Below are 16,028 nucleotides of genomic sequence, written 5' to 3'. Positions count from 1 at the left end.
TTTCTAAGCCCCGGTTTCCTCATCTGGAAAAACTGGGGATGATGGATTTGTCCAGGGTCGTCGCAGGAGTGCAATGCGATAGCACCTGTGAAGTGAGGAGCGCAGCACCCAGCACGTGGTGCACGCCCTGCAGAGGCCGGTGCTGTTATTTTTAAGAGAGGCACAGACTGGTGTGTGACGTGCCCCTTCGGCCTAATGAGAGCACGAGAGGGCTGGAAGCCAAGGTCTCAGCCTGAGTTCCCAGTCTGACACTCCACTGTGTCAAACTGAGTAACGACAGTGAACCATGATGAAGGTGACACAGACCAGAGCAAAACGTGTCCTATGGTTGAGACAAAACTTTAGCTCACTTTAGTGTGAGGAAAGACAGAAAGAATAAATGCCTGGTATTTTCTTCATAATTGTGGTGTATCACAGAGTGCTTTCATATAAGTTTAAATTCTTTTCTATAATGTTTTGTGAAATTTAGTAAATTCAATTAGCTTTCTAACCTTGCTTTTTTTGGGGGGGCGGATGGCGGTGAGGAGGAGGACTTGGAAGACATAACTGACTTCATATATGACAGACAAATGCCCAGGTCAGTTCCTAACAATGTACTGAACCACAAATGTAATTGTGGGAGAGCTGACTTTATGTCAAGCTCTGATTTTGACTATATTCTACTGTGTTATTTTTTTTCTTTTTCAATTTAATAATAAACACTATTTGTACCTACCATTTATTGAGTGCTCATTAAGCACCAGATGGCAAGCCACCTGCTTTATCCACAGTATTTTATCCAATTCTCACAGCTGGCCATGAGGGAGGTATTATCACTCCTATTGTATAGATGAGGAAATTGAGGCTCAGCAGCTCTAAGCAACTTGGCTAAGGTCACATGCAGCTTAGCGAAGAAAGATTTGATCTGACTCTGCATCTCTCTGACTGCAAAATTTGTCAGTGACACTGCTAGCTCCATGTTAACAGATAAGTACAAGTTTAACTGCTTATTTCCAACCACTAGCAAAAGACATATTTAAAGTTCACTTGGAAAAGAACATATTTAGGGCATATTTTACCTTTTTCCAAGCACAACTGCTCCTGGGTCTTGAGATTTTGCCTCCAGCTCCTGAACTTCATCCACTAATGTTTTAAACGCAGTCCTCTTGATACTGCAAAAAAAAAAAGGGTAGAAGTATTCGTGTGAAGATTTAAGACTTTATGAAACTAGTTTTTATCATGCTGCTGCTAAGTACAACAGTAATCAGTGTACAAGCAATTTTTCCATAGAATCTAAAAAACTACAGTAGGGACTTCCCTGGTGGTGCAGTGGTTAAGAATCTTCCTGTCAATGCAGGGGACACAGGTTCGAGCCCTGGTCTGGGAAGATCCCCCATGCCGCAAAGCAACTAAGCCCGTGTGCCACAACTACTGAGCATGCACACTAGAGCTCGTGAGCCACAACTACTGAGCCCATGTGCCACAACTACTGAAGCCCGTGAACCTAAAGCCTGTGCTCCACAATAAGAGAAGCCACCGCAATGAGAAGCCCACGCACCGCAATGAAGAGTAGCCCCCGCTTGCTGCAACTAGAGAAAGCCCGCACACAGCAACAAAGACTCAACACAGCCAAAAATAAATAAATAAATTTATTTAAAAAAAAAAAAAAAAACTACAGTAATTCTGGGCATTAATATAATTATAGAAACAACAGTCATAAAATAAATGGTTTACGTTTATAATATTAAAACTCTCAGTTATTAAATAAGCATCATATTAACTAACTTTAATGATATTTTTTTTTGTGGGAAGAGAGGACACTTTAAAACTTATAATCCTTGAGAAAGATTAGTAAAGTTGTAGTTTCTTCTATTCTCTGTTTTATACATGTTTAGAATCAGGCAAGCAAAAATTCCCTTTCACAACTATTGTCCACTAAAAATTTATATATATATATGTATTTGGAGATAAAAGAATTTTTTCTTCTACCTTGAATGGGTTTTTCAGGCTGATTAATAAAAATGTTAATTGAAGCTACCTGCTTTACTTCTGTTCGCTCTTTTAAACTAATTTAGTTTTCTAGTTCCTCAATCACTCCTTTCTTCTTTATTTATGTAGAATTAATATTACTAATTCCTATTCTGTAAGCTCTACACTAGAGTTGACGTTACAACTAGAGAAATCTGAGGATTAATATGCATCCGTGTTGTTATGACATAACTGAGCATTATACTTACACTTTGTACACCACGTCAAGAAGCAAAGATGCCACAGGGATAAATAACAGGCCTGTCCAAAAGACTCCGGAACTGAACAACATGGCTGCCTGAGTAAAAGCATCAGAAACAGTATTACTTTAAAAACCAAGAAATACATCATTCATGTTTAGTTTTTACATGATTTCAAGTAAAATAATTTTAAGAATCTCATTCTGCAAGAGGGTATACAATAACTCTGAATTCAAACTTGTGAAATATTTGGAATTAAAAGCCAAATTTATTAAAACATGTATTTACTACATTTCTTTTTTTCCCTCAAGTAGCTAATACAACAAAGTTTTATCATGTGCCAAATCTTTTCATATTTTTATGTGAAATTTTTATTACTGTGATCAAAATAATGGAGTAATAAGCTTTGACCTTTTATAACTTAGAATATAAAAATTTATCTTTCTGAGCAAACTTCAAACATACACTGGATTAAATTCTCTTATAATACAACATGTAAAATCAATCCTAATTAGAAACTACATTTACTATTTCTGGCACATAAAATTTACTTTTCTAAAATATTGCACGATACTAAAAGATCATCCAGATAAATCACGAATACAGTATAAACAAATTAATTAAGGAATCTATGAAAAATAACAATTTGATATTAGATAGGAATAATATTAATTTTTGTTCAAAGATTTACATAATTTGTTTTGGTGCATCCTGTTATTGCTAAAGTCAAGCCAAATGTTTAGTACGTAAAACCCAAATAAAAGTGTATTAGGGGCTTCCCTGGTGGTGCAGTGGTTGAGAATCTGCCTGCCAATGCAGGGGACACGGGTTCGAGCCCTGGTCTGGGAAGATCCCACATGCCGCGGAGCGACTAGGCCCGTGTGCCACAATTACTGAGCCTGTGCGTCTGGAGCCTGTGCTCTGCAACAAGAGAGGCCGCGATAGTGAGAGGCCCATGCACCGCGATGAAGAGTGGCCCCCGCTTGCCGCAAATAGAGAAAGCCCTCGCACAGAAACGAAGACCCAACACAGCCATAAATAAATAAATAAAATAAAATAAAATAAAATAAAATAAACCATCTCAGCCGTACCTTTAAAAAAAAAAAAAAAAAAAGTGTATTAAAGTAACTTCAAGCATTCCGTTGCGTTAAATCCCAAATTGCTATATCAGAGCCTTTGGGGTTGCAAAGAAAATGATTCTATAATAAAAATTAACAAATTCTATTAGTTATTTGCAATTATAATAAAAAAATCCCTTTATAATGTAATTAGATTACTAGAGCTTAAAAGGGATAGTGTCATATAATAAAACCAAAAGGAATATTTTGCTTCACTTCGAGTCTATTTGCTTATCAAGAATAAATTTGAAGTACCTATTTAAATCCATGAAAGTGTTGTTATAACTCCATTCCGAAGTAGCCAACTAACGCACACACATTTACATCCCACTAAAAATCACGCAAGAAATTTTTTTTTTTAACCAGGTCAGGAATTAAAAATGATTTAGAGTTTAATTCGTATAGGCAGGTTCACAATTACACATAAACAGTCCTAATCAATCAATCCTTATCAGATATAAAGATTACTAATTTTAAGTTGTGTTTCAGATTACCTATTCATTTTGACTCTCATCTGGAGACCAGGAGCTGCTGTTTAAAATTTCTTCTACATTAACACAAGCTTACTGATACGGACTCTTGGCACAAGGATACTCAGGTTTCCCTCTATCTAGGCTGACACAGCTCTGAACACGTTAAAATAAGAACACGCTATTACCCAAAATTTCAGAAAGTAAATGTTGCCACGTGGATTCAACGCAACAGCACCCACATTCTAGATACCACCAAGACGAAAGATATTCACATAAAAGTCATTTTATTTTATAAGCAAAACATGATCTTCGACACGCTTGCTGACATCCTCAATAGTGAAAACCAACAATAACTGTGTAATAGGAAATGTCCATCAAGTCAGTGGGTTTTGTTTAGTTGGAAGGAAGCTTTTGAGTTAGGTAATGACTGCAAAATGGCACATTTCTTTTTCCTTCTACGGGAAAAAGGTAAGATGAGATTCTAAGTCATGTAACTGAAAATACCTCTTTTACTTGGCTTAATTTTATAATCTCTTTTAATTTGGGGGCAAGGGAAGAAAGATTTATTCTTGCCTTTGCCACCCTGTATTAAATGTCCACTGGTGGGGATGGAGGCCGCTAATTCTGACCATTGTGATGTTAACTATGACGGGGAAACTGGCGCCCACTATTCAGTCCACCAGCCTTTGGCTTTGCAAATGAACGCCATGAATTGAAGGGAAAGAAGTTTTTCTGCGTCATATCTGAAAGCCTGTCAGATTTTTTTTTCTTTTGCAGAGTTAATCCAAACCTAAAAGATTTAAAGCCGACATTCGCATTAAAGACAGAGAGCCTCTTTGTATTTTTTGGATGAAGAGGGGGGGAAAATAAAATCCCACAGAGGTATTTCCTTCCTTTCTGTACAAGAAAGCTCCCCCTCACTCTGTAGAGACCATTTTTGTCTCTAACTTTTCACATCTCTCCACTCGCAGGCAGGTCAGCTGGGAAAAGACGCCCGATCCCGCAGACAATAGGGGGAAACAGGAGCAGCCTGTTCGGGGCCGGGCTCGCGCTCCCTCCAAGAGCGGCTGGCAGGCAAGTCGCTCCTAACATGGGAGACTGGGGGGCCACGCCAAGCAGCCCCGCCGCCCCTCCTCGAGGCCCTTTGAAACCAAATGGAATCTGCCACAAAAGTGCCTCCCGGGGGACTTGAGAAAGGATCAGCCCAGGGAGCTGCAAAGCCAGTACACTCGAGGGCACAGGTCCTGCTCCGGGAACAAACAATTGCTTGTCTGCAGAGCGATGCTGTCTCAGCATCGGGCCACGCGGGCTTAAAAAATGAACCATCACTGCCTGAAAACGCAAGCTTCGGCAGAGGAATGAGCAATTGTTTTGAAATTTCCCTGTGAACTTGCAGAGAAAGAACGTTTGAGAAAATCCTAGCTCACGTGCAGTTAGCTAAAGCCGAGGGGCTTGAGCAGATAAGAGGGCTTACCTTCTGACCCACAGTGAGGTGACCCCTTGGTACCCACGTTCCCACACAGAGAGGAACACTTACTTTTTCACCTGCGGTGTCCCCCATGTTCAGTCTTGGAGGAGAGAATTTCGATGTGCTACCTGCCTACAAACTTTCAGCAATGCACTTAAGTCTGTCCCTCCTTTTACCCTATAAATGTTCAAGTGGGGGACTAGGACGCTGATTCTTCGCTTAAGTACAGACACTATCTAAATAAGAAGGCTCCTTGGGGAGTCCTAAAACTATATCCATGGACCCCAACTAGAGCAGGGCTGGTGATAAACAGCCCTGGAAGTGGTGGCGGCTCTGCCTGTCCCAGCTCTCAGAGATGGAGGGAGTAACTTCGGGGTCTCTAATTCCTCAGCTGTAAAGTGGATTGTGAGAATTAAACCAATAATGTTTATAAAGTGGCTGTTTTTATTACTACCACTGATTAGTAACAAACGTTCCTTTCTTCATTTTAATTTTCAAATTCCTTTAAACACTCTAGTCTCGTGTTCTTTTCAGTAATCTCTCCCATGAGCTTCAAGGAAGGAAATTTTTATCACAACATCAAATTAAGTGTACGTTTATAAATGTCATGGTTTTCATCACATTAACATCACAGTATATACTCATCTCAAGACTGAAACTGGCCGAGTAACTGAACCCTAATAAATTGCCATTCATCTCAACTTGCTAATGTAGGAAATGGAGATAAAATTTTTTTCATAAAAATTATTAAAGATTGTATGGGCACAATATATTAATTTGGAAGGGAAAATTCAGAAAACAGTGCTGTAAAACTTGGTTAGTTTTTTCTGTTGGGGGGGGAGGGCAGCAAGATAAATTAATATAAATAATATAAATACCAGAGGAGTTACGAGTTAATGTTAATAACAACAACAAAAAAACAAGAAGTGATTATTAAGTGTCTAGATAAAACTTTATAAAAGGACTTTCTAAGCTTAAAAATAGTGGAAAAAAACTATAAAAAGAAATGCTTTAAAGAAGTGATCCATGAAAATAGAGAAGTTCCACGTGTTCAAAAAGAACTAAAAAATGATACATAGAACTTGGGAAAATGGCTGCCATAAGTATAAGAAATTCTGCACTAAAACCTGATTATAAAAATAGACCACTTATCTTCACAAGAATAGCTAAGATTCCAATAGACAGGCAAAAGACCTGAGAAAGTATTCACAAAAGCAGCAGCAAGTAATCAATAACATGGAAAAATGCTGAGCCTCTCTGTAGTCACAGAAACATTACCAAATTAGATCAGATTTAAACAATTCATGATCACACTTGGGGGAGTGGGGAGGTATGGTGAAACAGGTATGTGTAGTAATTTACATTCCCATCAGCAATGTATTCGCCTTTGGGAAAGGTAATTGACATGTGCATCAAGAACACAAACATTCATTCCCGTTAATTTGATAATTCAACTTCTGGGACTATGTGTTGAAATTTGGCACAGCTTTTACGTATAGTTTAATATCCTATGAAACTGTTCTGTGGTCACTAGCCCTCAAAGCATTCCCTCCAAAAGCCTGTCATGGCCCAAGGCTTAGTAAAGGTATAAACAAACCACAGCATACCCCTCCTGGAGAGTCACAGGGCAGAGTAGCGTATTTAAGGCTTTGCAAAATCACAGTAAAGAACCTACTGAATAGTTTTTTAAACCAAGGTTTCCAAAATACATTTATCGACCATGGAACACTTTTTCCTATATACTGCTTTCTAACATCCCAAGGAACTAATTTTGCGGAATGCAAATATTCATTGTGCGTTTTTTAAAAATAGTAAAACATCAGTGAAAACTAACGGGATAAACTATGTGGCTGGTTAAGTAAATGTACGTCTATATGAGATAATATTGTCCAAGTTATTAAAGATGCTGTCCGAAGAGTGTAATTATTAGGAAGCTGATTGTTTGGACAAGTCCTGAATAAAGGGAAAGGTAGACTATCCTGGCATTCCCTCAGGAGCCTTCTATTATCATATACACACACTCCCTGGGAAGGTTGGAGGTTTCTATTATCTACATGGGGATCAGTCACGGTCTCTCCCTGTGGCTTAGATCTCTTGCCTGTGCTTCAAACACAGACCAGCCAGCTCTGAACTTGAATGTCAAAGAGGCACTTCAAACTTAATACATTCCCCAACTGAACACACACTGTCTTCCTCCCAGACCTGCTCTTTCTTTGTGCAATCTCTTCAGGGAATGGCTTCATCGCCACCTGCCTGAGACAGAAGCTGGGCTCTATTCTTGAACTGCCTCTTGACACTATATCTGCTTTATCACCACGTTCTGTTGTGCTTTAGTATCTTCAGACCTATCTACTTCTCGCTCACCCTGCTGCCATTATTCCAGTCCAAAACTTGCCTGTCCTCCTAATAGCCTCATGCGTGGACTTGCTGACTCCCGTTCTGCTCTGCTTCTAGCCAGTTCCCCCACTGCAGCCAGAGCCACAGTGCAAATTAGCTTTGAGCAGGTCTTGGATTAAACCCTTTCAATGGCTTTATACCACCCTCAGGATGGAGTACAAAAACCCTTAATATGATTTCATGACCTTTCCTACCTGACTTCTGATTACGTCCCCTACATCATCTCTCAAGCCAGCCCCCATCTCTAGCTTCACAAAGTGTTTCAGATTTTGGAATCTGCCCAAGCTTACTCTCGTCCTTGGACCCTGTATCTGTGACTCCTGTTTGCTCTTCAGTTTTCACATCAGATGTCACTTCTTTCCTTAGACTTGGGTTAGCTGACCCTACTTTGTGTTTCCACTTTGGTGGTAACTATTACCCATTTTCTAGTTACAGACTATAATCCCTGTAAGAGGAAGAAATATGTCTTGATGAATTCCTACAACCCAAGTGCTTAACCACCAACCAGGTGTTCAATAAATAACTGTTGAATAAATAAGTTCTTACAACCTAGTGTTTAGAGAGATTAAAAGTCAAAGAACACCAGAGCCTTGGGACTATATTCCTGAGATGTTGTTTGGTTTTCGTGTGTTCTGGCATGGAGTTATTCTGGGAGCAGTTATAACTAGATATTTATGTAATTTGGGGAGAGCGGAGAAGGGCTTGATCCAGCTCCCTAACCATGCTTTTCCAATAGAGGTCATTTTATCTGTTACAAGAGCTGAGTGACATGTATTAAAAGCTAAGTGTGTTAAATTACCTTCCCCATCCCTCTTTTGAATCAACAGAAATATTTTGGGGAATCCAGGGAAAGTATGATAACTAAAAGTAACAATTTTTTTTGTGGTGGGGGAAGGAAGGGATGTAGAATGGGCAGGAAGGGAAGGAAGGTCTCATACCGGCATTAATGAAGACTTTTCTTAACTACACAATGTGACTATTTTGCTACGTTAAATAAAAAGAATATAAAACCCCAGTCTTCCCTGTCTCAGCAAATATAAACTTTATTCTTCCAGCTGCTCTGGCCAAAAAACTTGCTTTTCCTCCTTTTCTCTCAGACCACACTTCCAATCCATTGGTAAATCTGATCTGCTCTATTTTAAAAAAAATCCACATATCAATGTTTATAGCAGTATTATTCACAAAAACCAAAAGGTGGAAACACCAACAGATGAATGGATAAACAAAATGTGGCTTATACATATCATGTGCTATCATTCAGCCTTAAAAAGGAATGAGATTCTGGTGCATGCTACAAATAGATGAACCCTGAAGACATTACGCTAAGTGAAATAAGCCAGATACTAAAGGACAAATATTATATGATTCCACTTACAAGGGGTACCTAGAGTAATCAAGTTCAGAGACAGAAAGTAGAATAGTGGCTGCCAGGGGCTGGGGGGAAGCAGTAATGGGGAGTTATTGTTTGATGGGTCTAGAGTATCAGGTGGGGAAGATGAAAAAGTTCTGGACGTGGATGGTGGAGACAGCTGCCCAACACAGTGAATGCGCTTAACACCACTGAACGGTACACTTAAAAATGGTTAAAATGATAAATAGTAAGTTATATATATTTTATCAAGTAAATTTAAAAATTAAAGAGATTCTAAGGGCAAAACCCCCTTCTCCTTAAATCCAGAGTCTACCCACTTCACAGCCCCGCCCCCGTGGCTCATGCTCCTCTCTCTCTCTCTCTCTCTCTCTCTCTCTCTCTCTCTCTCTCTCTCTCGTCTGGATTCCCCCCCCCCCCCCCACGGCCTTATCATGTGCGCCTTTCCTCCTGTTCCCATAGCAATCTATCCTCAACACAGCACCCAGAGCAATCATTTAAAAAGCCAGACTGTGACTGCGCTCAACCCTCCAGGGACTCGGGAGTCTAAGCGCGTCTTTACAATTGTCTCTTGGCCCGGGAGGCTCTGCCCCATCCCTCTAGCTTTTTTACTACTCGCTCCCTCCCGCCCTCGTTCTGCTTCCACACTCTGGCCTCCTCAGTGTCTCAGCACTTGGCCGTCTCTCCTGCCTGCAATTCTCTTCCTGCAGGCAGCCTCAGGGCTGCTCACCCCACTTCCGGTCTCTGCTCGAAGGTCATCATTGCAGTGATCTCCCACGGCCACTGCACCTAAAGCGGCACCACACCGCCACTGCAGTACTTTCTAGCCTTTCTCCTGCACTACAGTTCTCCACAGCACTTACCATCCGCACGCTCTAGAATACACTTTTGTTTTTCTCTCTTTCTTCTCAAGAATATACGCTCCCGAGGGCAGGCCTTTTCTCTTTTGTTCACTGCTGTATCTCCAGAACCTAGACTAGTCCTTTGATATATATTTGTCAAAAGAATAAATTATCTAATCAAAGATAAGCACACAAATTAAGGGTAGAAAAAGACTGGACTCATATGTTTACAGGGATTACTTTTGGGTAGTGAAGCTGTTGTTTTTTTCCCTCTTTTTGCAGAAGTTTATTTAATGACTGTAAGTTAATCATATAATTGAAAGCTTTTTATTATGAATTTTATTTAAAAAGCAAAACCATCAATTTTTACTGATGTGGGAGGTATTCAGAGGAAGAGGCCAAGGCTACAGCTAGCCAGACGAGGGAGGGTGCATTGTCTATGACCCATTTCCTACTCCCGGTTCACCAGCTGAATCAGAAAGTGAAGAATAAGAATTTAGGGAAATACTGTGTGTGGACACATGTTTGTCACCATGGACATTGCAGAGTTGGGAGGCATTTGAGGGGACATATACTCAATGGTATCTGTCTAAACGGTACAACTAAACAGTTATAATAAAGCTGCCCTTTTCAGTCACACTCTAACCTTTTTCTGCACTTAGAATTATTTTCCTAGGTTAGATCACAATCACAAGGAGAAGATGTATTTTTTTTTCTTTTCCCCCAAACAGTTCTCTAATGGAAAGAAGTGATGATTTAATAGTGATCCTCTTATTCAGAGACATGGTATGTTTATTTATTCAACTCGTTTAAAAAATATTCTCTCATTTTTGTCAAATTTTCCAGTTTTTTTCCCCATTAACCATACACACATCTGGCTAAAGTCTCTCCTTGTTGTTGTGAATGAGACCTTTCAAATTTTTTGGGTAGGAGGGCTATTTATCTTTGAGATTTTAGGGCTTTTCCAAGGGAGTTAGCAAGTTTTGGAGAAAACTCCAAAAGCTTATATTACATATAGCTTGTATATCCTATTATGTGCTTCTTAGGATTTGGTTGGGTGTGGTGTCCAAGAGTTTAATTAAATTCGAGTTTAACTGTTCTTTCTGGCTCTGGCTTCTTTGAAACATCCTGGTAGAGCAACTCTTCAGAGATGATCTGTACTGTGATGTGGTTTTGTGACCCTCAGAACCCACAACTCCCACTTTTCTTTTGTTTCAGAGCCATCTACCAAGTTATGAGATCATTTAACTTCTCTTGCTTCCTTCTGTTTCAGTTAACCCTTCTGGTCTCCTCTGGAAGCATCTTCTTCATGAAATCATTTTCATCAAAAGAAAAAAAAAATCAGTGCTCAACTTCAGGTATGCAGGTATTGTTTCTTTTCTACAAACTTTCTGGATCTTTCCCACCAAGTTGTGGCTCTTCCCTCCCTAGTGCTCCTCAATGCTTCGTCTCTGCTGTATCAGCTGAATGTTTCTTTGGAAAAGGTAGACTCTCTTGCTGTATTTCACTTTCAGTCCCATCTCATCCAACCACAGTTACCCATATGGTATCTTCTCCTCCAGCTCCCTTTCTCAGGGGACTGGGGAGCTGACTCACTGAGCCTGAGATACAATGATACTCTTTAGTACCCTGAAAGCTGAAATCCACAAGGTTAACATCTATATTTTAATGGCAAAATATCAATGTTATATACACAGAATGCTTTTAACTGCATCGAAATTGTGGCTTCTCCTGGCAACACTGCCACTGATGTATGGAAATGACATCAGCTGATCAAAATCAACTCTGCTTTCAGATAATATATTACTGTGTTATTTGAATGTAAACTTGCAAAGGTTTCTTAAAGTGTCTTTGTGACCAAAGCCTGGGAAACACCATGGTGTGACAGAGATTTCCAAGTTGTGGGAGCCTTTCTCAGAAACTTAACCCTTTCTGTCTGAATTCGTTATGGTACCTGAGCATGGAGTTGAACTCAGAGGTACATAAGCATCACTGGGTCAACACTAAGTGGTGAACTTTGCACTCTGCACTTTAACCAGAGACAAATTTCAAGCTCATGTGAACTTTGGCTTGAAGAGGTGAACTTCCACTGAAAGTCTTCAGTGGCTGCACATCTTGGGTAGTGAGGCTCAAAACGTCCCTCGGATAAAACCCAAAGACAGAGGAATACCCATGCCAAGTTCTATGGTCTGGAGCTTATCACTGAGAAAGGTCTTTGATGTCTTATTTTAGCTCAACAGAATTCTTGCAAATTTTCAATTATATTATGTGATACATATTCATGCCAAAATATAAAAAATGTTCTTCATCACTCACTAGCTTATTACTAGCATTTATATATCATGTCCTCTGACCTGAATCTGTATTCTAGTATTCTATGGCCTCAGGTACCTTCTGGAATACTATGTATTTCATAAGGAATTGCAATCTGCCATGGCTCAATGTAATGATGTAAATACATTCGGGTAACTTTCTGTGACCTGGTCTTTGCTACCCTTTTCAGTTCCAGCTCCCTCAGGAACCCCAACTTCCCTCTTTGCTTGGGCTGCTCTCTAGCTGGAAGGCCCTTCTTTCTCTTGACTTCCTGCACAGTGTGGGGAACAGCAGTACACAGAAACCTTTCTAAACTCTCCGAACTGTAGCCTGGGGGTCGAGTGCCCTCTCCTCTGCTAGCCCCTGCGAGTCCTGACCATAATAACTAGCTCTTACATTCTAATGATCTGTTGATCTGTTGGTTTACTCACGACTCAAGCTCCTCAGAAGGACTCTCTTTTTTCAACTTTTGATCCACTGACACCCAGTATAGGTCCTGACACAAGGCACTCCATAAATCTCAGTTGAATTGAGCTAAATTGGACTCTTATATGGGATGAGTTATTACTTTCTCCATAAAAATAGATAGAGCAGAACACGCAGAAAGTAACTAAGGAGAAGGGTGTTTCGGATAAACCCCAATATGTTTGCAATTATACCAGAAGCTCTTGATTACTCAGAGACAAAGAAAACTCTTGGCTTGGATTATCCCAAACAAACAAACAAAAGTCTTAGAAAATATGCAAATTGTTCCAAACAAAGAAAATCTTAGAAAATATGCAAATCAGATGCCAGTTCACAGCGTTTATGTACTTTTTTCCCCCTTGGATATTCCTGGGTGGTGGTGAGGAAATGAAGGAGACGTGATCACCCTGCGGGACTAAGAACCAATATTCATTCTAGTTGAATGATGCAAAGAACAACCTTTGCATCTCCACCCTCTGGAAATAAATGATTAAAAAAGATGTTCAGAGGAAAAGGAGGAACAGCTAGTTGGGACCTAGATCAATCAGAAGCTAACTTTTTTTCTTAAAGTAAAATTTGACTGTGTATCAATATATACTGAGAATTGAACATGCAAAATAGTCCTTCTAAAAAGGAATCAAGAGCACTAGAAAATGTATGGCTCTGAAACTTTATTTTCTAGGGATATAGTTCCCAGGATAGTAAAAGTAATTAAGAACAGAATTTGTTTTGCTTTGCTTTATTTTAATCTTTATTGTGCTATTTAAAAAACTTAAAAGTACCAGAAAAATGAGGACAAAATTAGTAACAAACTATTCTTTTTATTATGAGAATTATAATTTTAAAATGTTCTGATGTTACTAGAGAAGTTGTATAAGATAGGGCACCTTATCTCAATGCTCAATATGTTTACTTGTTATATCATTCTTACAAGTTTTTATAATTCTGTGATGGCTCTGTATTTTATCTTCTTAAAAACCATCTCATAAAGCATCAATTCTTTGATTACTAGTAATTCAATCTGTGAAACATAATGACCTATATTTCAGATTGTAGGAAGTTTTTTCCTTTAAAAACTTTACTTTCCTGCTTTATTGAGATATAATTGACGTATAACATTACATAAGTTTAAGGTGTGCAATGTGTTGATTTGATATATTTATATATTGCAAAATGATTACCACCGTAATATTAACTAACACCTCCATTCCATCATCTAATTACCATCTGTTTTAGGAAATTATATTTTAAAAACTCAAAACTTCAAAAACCATTTACCTATGGAAAGACATATAAAAGCTAATATATGGCTGAGTAATATTCCATTGTATATATGTGCCACATATAGCTGATTCACTTCACTGTACGGCAGAAACTAACACAACATTGTAAAGGAATTATACTCCAATAAAGATGTTAAAAAAAAAACAACTAACATATGGCTTATGTAGAAAATTTATTGACTTTCATGGCAGAGACTTCTAGTTGCCTCCCAATATATCTCCTCTCCCCTTCTTAGATGCAACCACTTGAATCTTGGCTGAACACCTTCTCCTCTAGCTCAGACTATGTTCCTCTGGCTCTCTTATTGCAGCTAGGTATGGCCATGTGACTAGCTTTTGGCTAATGAGAGCTAAGAGGAAATGTGGTGGGCAATGTCTAGGAAAGAACTTCAAAGAGAAAGGGTTAATCCTTCTTACTGTTCTTGTTGGCTGGAATGTTGATAAAATGGCTAGAGCTTAAGCAGCCATTCTGGACTATGAAGAAGGACATGAAAGTTGACAGTGCAGCAAGACAGAAGAAATCTGGTCCTGGATGACTGTGCAGCTGTCATACCAGTCCGGAACTACCTGACACCATTGGACTTTTTTTTTCACATGAGAGAGAAATGTTTCTATCTTGTTTAATCCACAGTTACTTCTTTTTTTAACATAAAAAAATATGCCATAAAATAACTTGCTTTGCATGATACATGCTAGGGAGCCTTAGTGATAACTTGGAACCAAGCGGCTTTTGACCTCACTGACGATCTCTTTTCCTTACCATATCATGGAATGCAAGAATTGTGTCCAATTATGAGCTTTATTGAAGTAGATGGCACAGTGACATTCATGGTTTCTTTTATGAGCAGTTTTGATTGCTCCCTGGCATGCAACTCAAAAACAAGCTGCACTGGTCTTATGAGCCAGAGTGCTGAGCTTAGAGAGGTGATATGCTTTCCGCATATCTCACTGGCTCCATCTCATAGGGCTCTTTCCCACTCTCTCTGCTCCAGCTATACCGACATTTTAGTCTTTGAATCTACCAGGCTCATTCCTGCCTCAGAGCTTGGGCACGGGCTGTTCCTTCAGCCCTAAAATGTTCTTCTTCACATGAAGGTATCTCCACATCATTTGAGCTTCCGCTTAATCATCTGTTCTCCAAAAACACCTTCCTGGAGCAGCCATTACAGTCCTGTCCCTTACTATATCATCCTGTTTTCTTCCTATCACTTTGCGAAATTATCTTTAGTCGTTCAACATTTAGTCATTTGTTAACCAACTTAGTGACTGTTTCTCCCTCTCCCTCCTTGCTCCTCTCAACCGGAACGCTAATGGGTATCTTGTCTAATTAACCCATGACCTTGACACAGTGCCTAGAACCGATTAAGCACTCAATAAATAATTGCGGAATGAATGAACGCGAGAATGCACTGACCCCAGAGAAGAGCCAAGGTTCTGCCGTACTACGAGCAGCTTTGCTCTGCTTTCCGTGCCCTGCTCACGGTCATGGCACGTGGGGTGCATCACGTCATCCCTCACATTTATGACGTCAACAGCCCATCCATAAAAAAAATGAGATCCTTAAGGGAAATGACCAGTTCTGTTCACCTCTGCATCCTCCACTGCCTAACAAAGAGCCTGTAACACACGTACGCTAGAGACTCATCTTATTTGCTCTGTATTGTAGGAAAGGGTGCTGTGTCTACAAAAAGCGATGCCAGCTCGCATAGTGACTCTAAAGAGAGCTCTAACTTTAAAATGTGTGCCAGTGTCCTGATTTGCCATTACATTTGTCACATCCACGTCTCTCTTTGCTTCTCAGCGTTTCTACAAGGCTTCTCTTTGCAAAATGGGCTTGGAAGTGGCTATGCAGCCAGCTTCTTTAAGACCCGTGATGGTCTGCCTGTCTCATTCACTGTCAGGGCCTGGACCAATGGCATGTTTTACTGGATGGGATCCCAACTGTTGGCTCATTGAAGAGCATCTGACAGAGTTTAGGGTTCTTGTTCCCTCCAGGCTACTTGGCTAAAGCCAGTAATCTTGCATGAAACTCCTTCATATCATAACACTGCTCCACCCTACCCGCAAGGCCTGGTCTTGTGACCAATAAATTA

At 39.7% G+C, this 16,028-nt stretch overlaps 1 protein-coding gene across 4 annotated transcripts in view; it reads right to left on the bottom strand.

The window, feature by feature from the left end:
• The window catches only part of ATP8A1 (ATPase phospholipid transporting 8A1), a 239,586-nt gene that overhangs the window by 12,567 nt on the left and 210,991 nt on the right, over nucleotides 1-16,028 (bottom strand). For all 4 annotated transcript variants that reach the window (XM_059923073.1, XM_059923074.1, XM_059923072.1 and 1 more), the window contains 2 exons: nucleotides 2,217-2,305; nucleotides 1,059-1,151 (listed from right to left, as the gene is read on the bottom strand). In XM_059923073.1, coding sequence (XP_059779056.1) covers nucleotides 1,059-1,151; nucleotides 2,217-2,305 — 182 coding nt within the window. The remainder of the gene's footprint in view (nucleotides 1-1,058; nucleotides 1,152-2,216; nucleotides 2,306-16,028) is intronic.

Source organism: Balaenoptera ricei, chromosome 5 (assembly GCF_028023285.1).
Source record: "Balaenoptera ricei isolate mBalRic1 chromosome 5, mBalRic1.hap2, whole genome shotgun sequence".
Classification (NCBI taxonomy): domain Eukaryota; kingdom Metazoa; phylum Chordata; class Mammalia; order Artiodactyla; family Balaenopteridae; genus Balaenoptera; species Balaenoptera ricei.
Note: the sequence above shows the minus strand (reverse complement) of the source record. Positions and strands in the feature narration are given on the sequence as shown.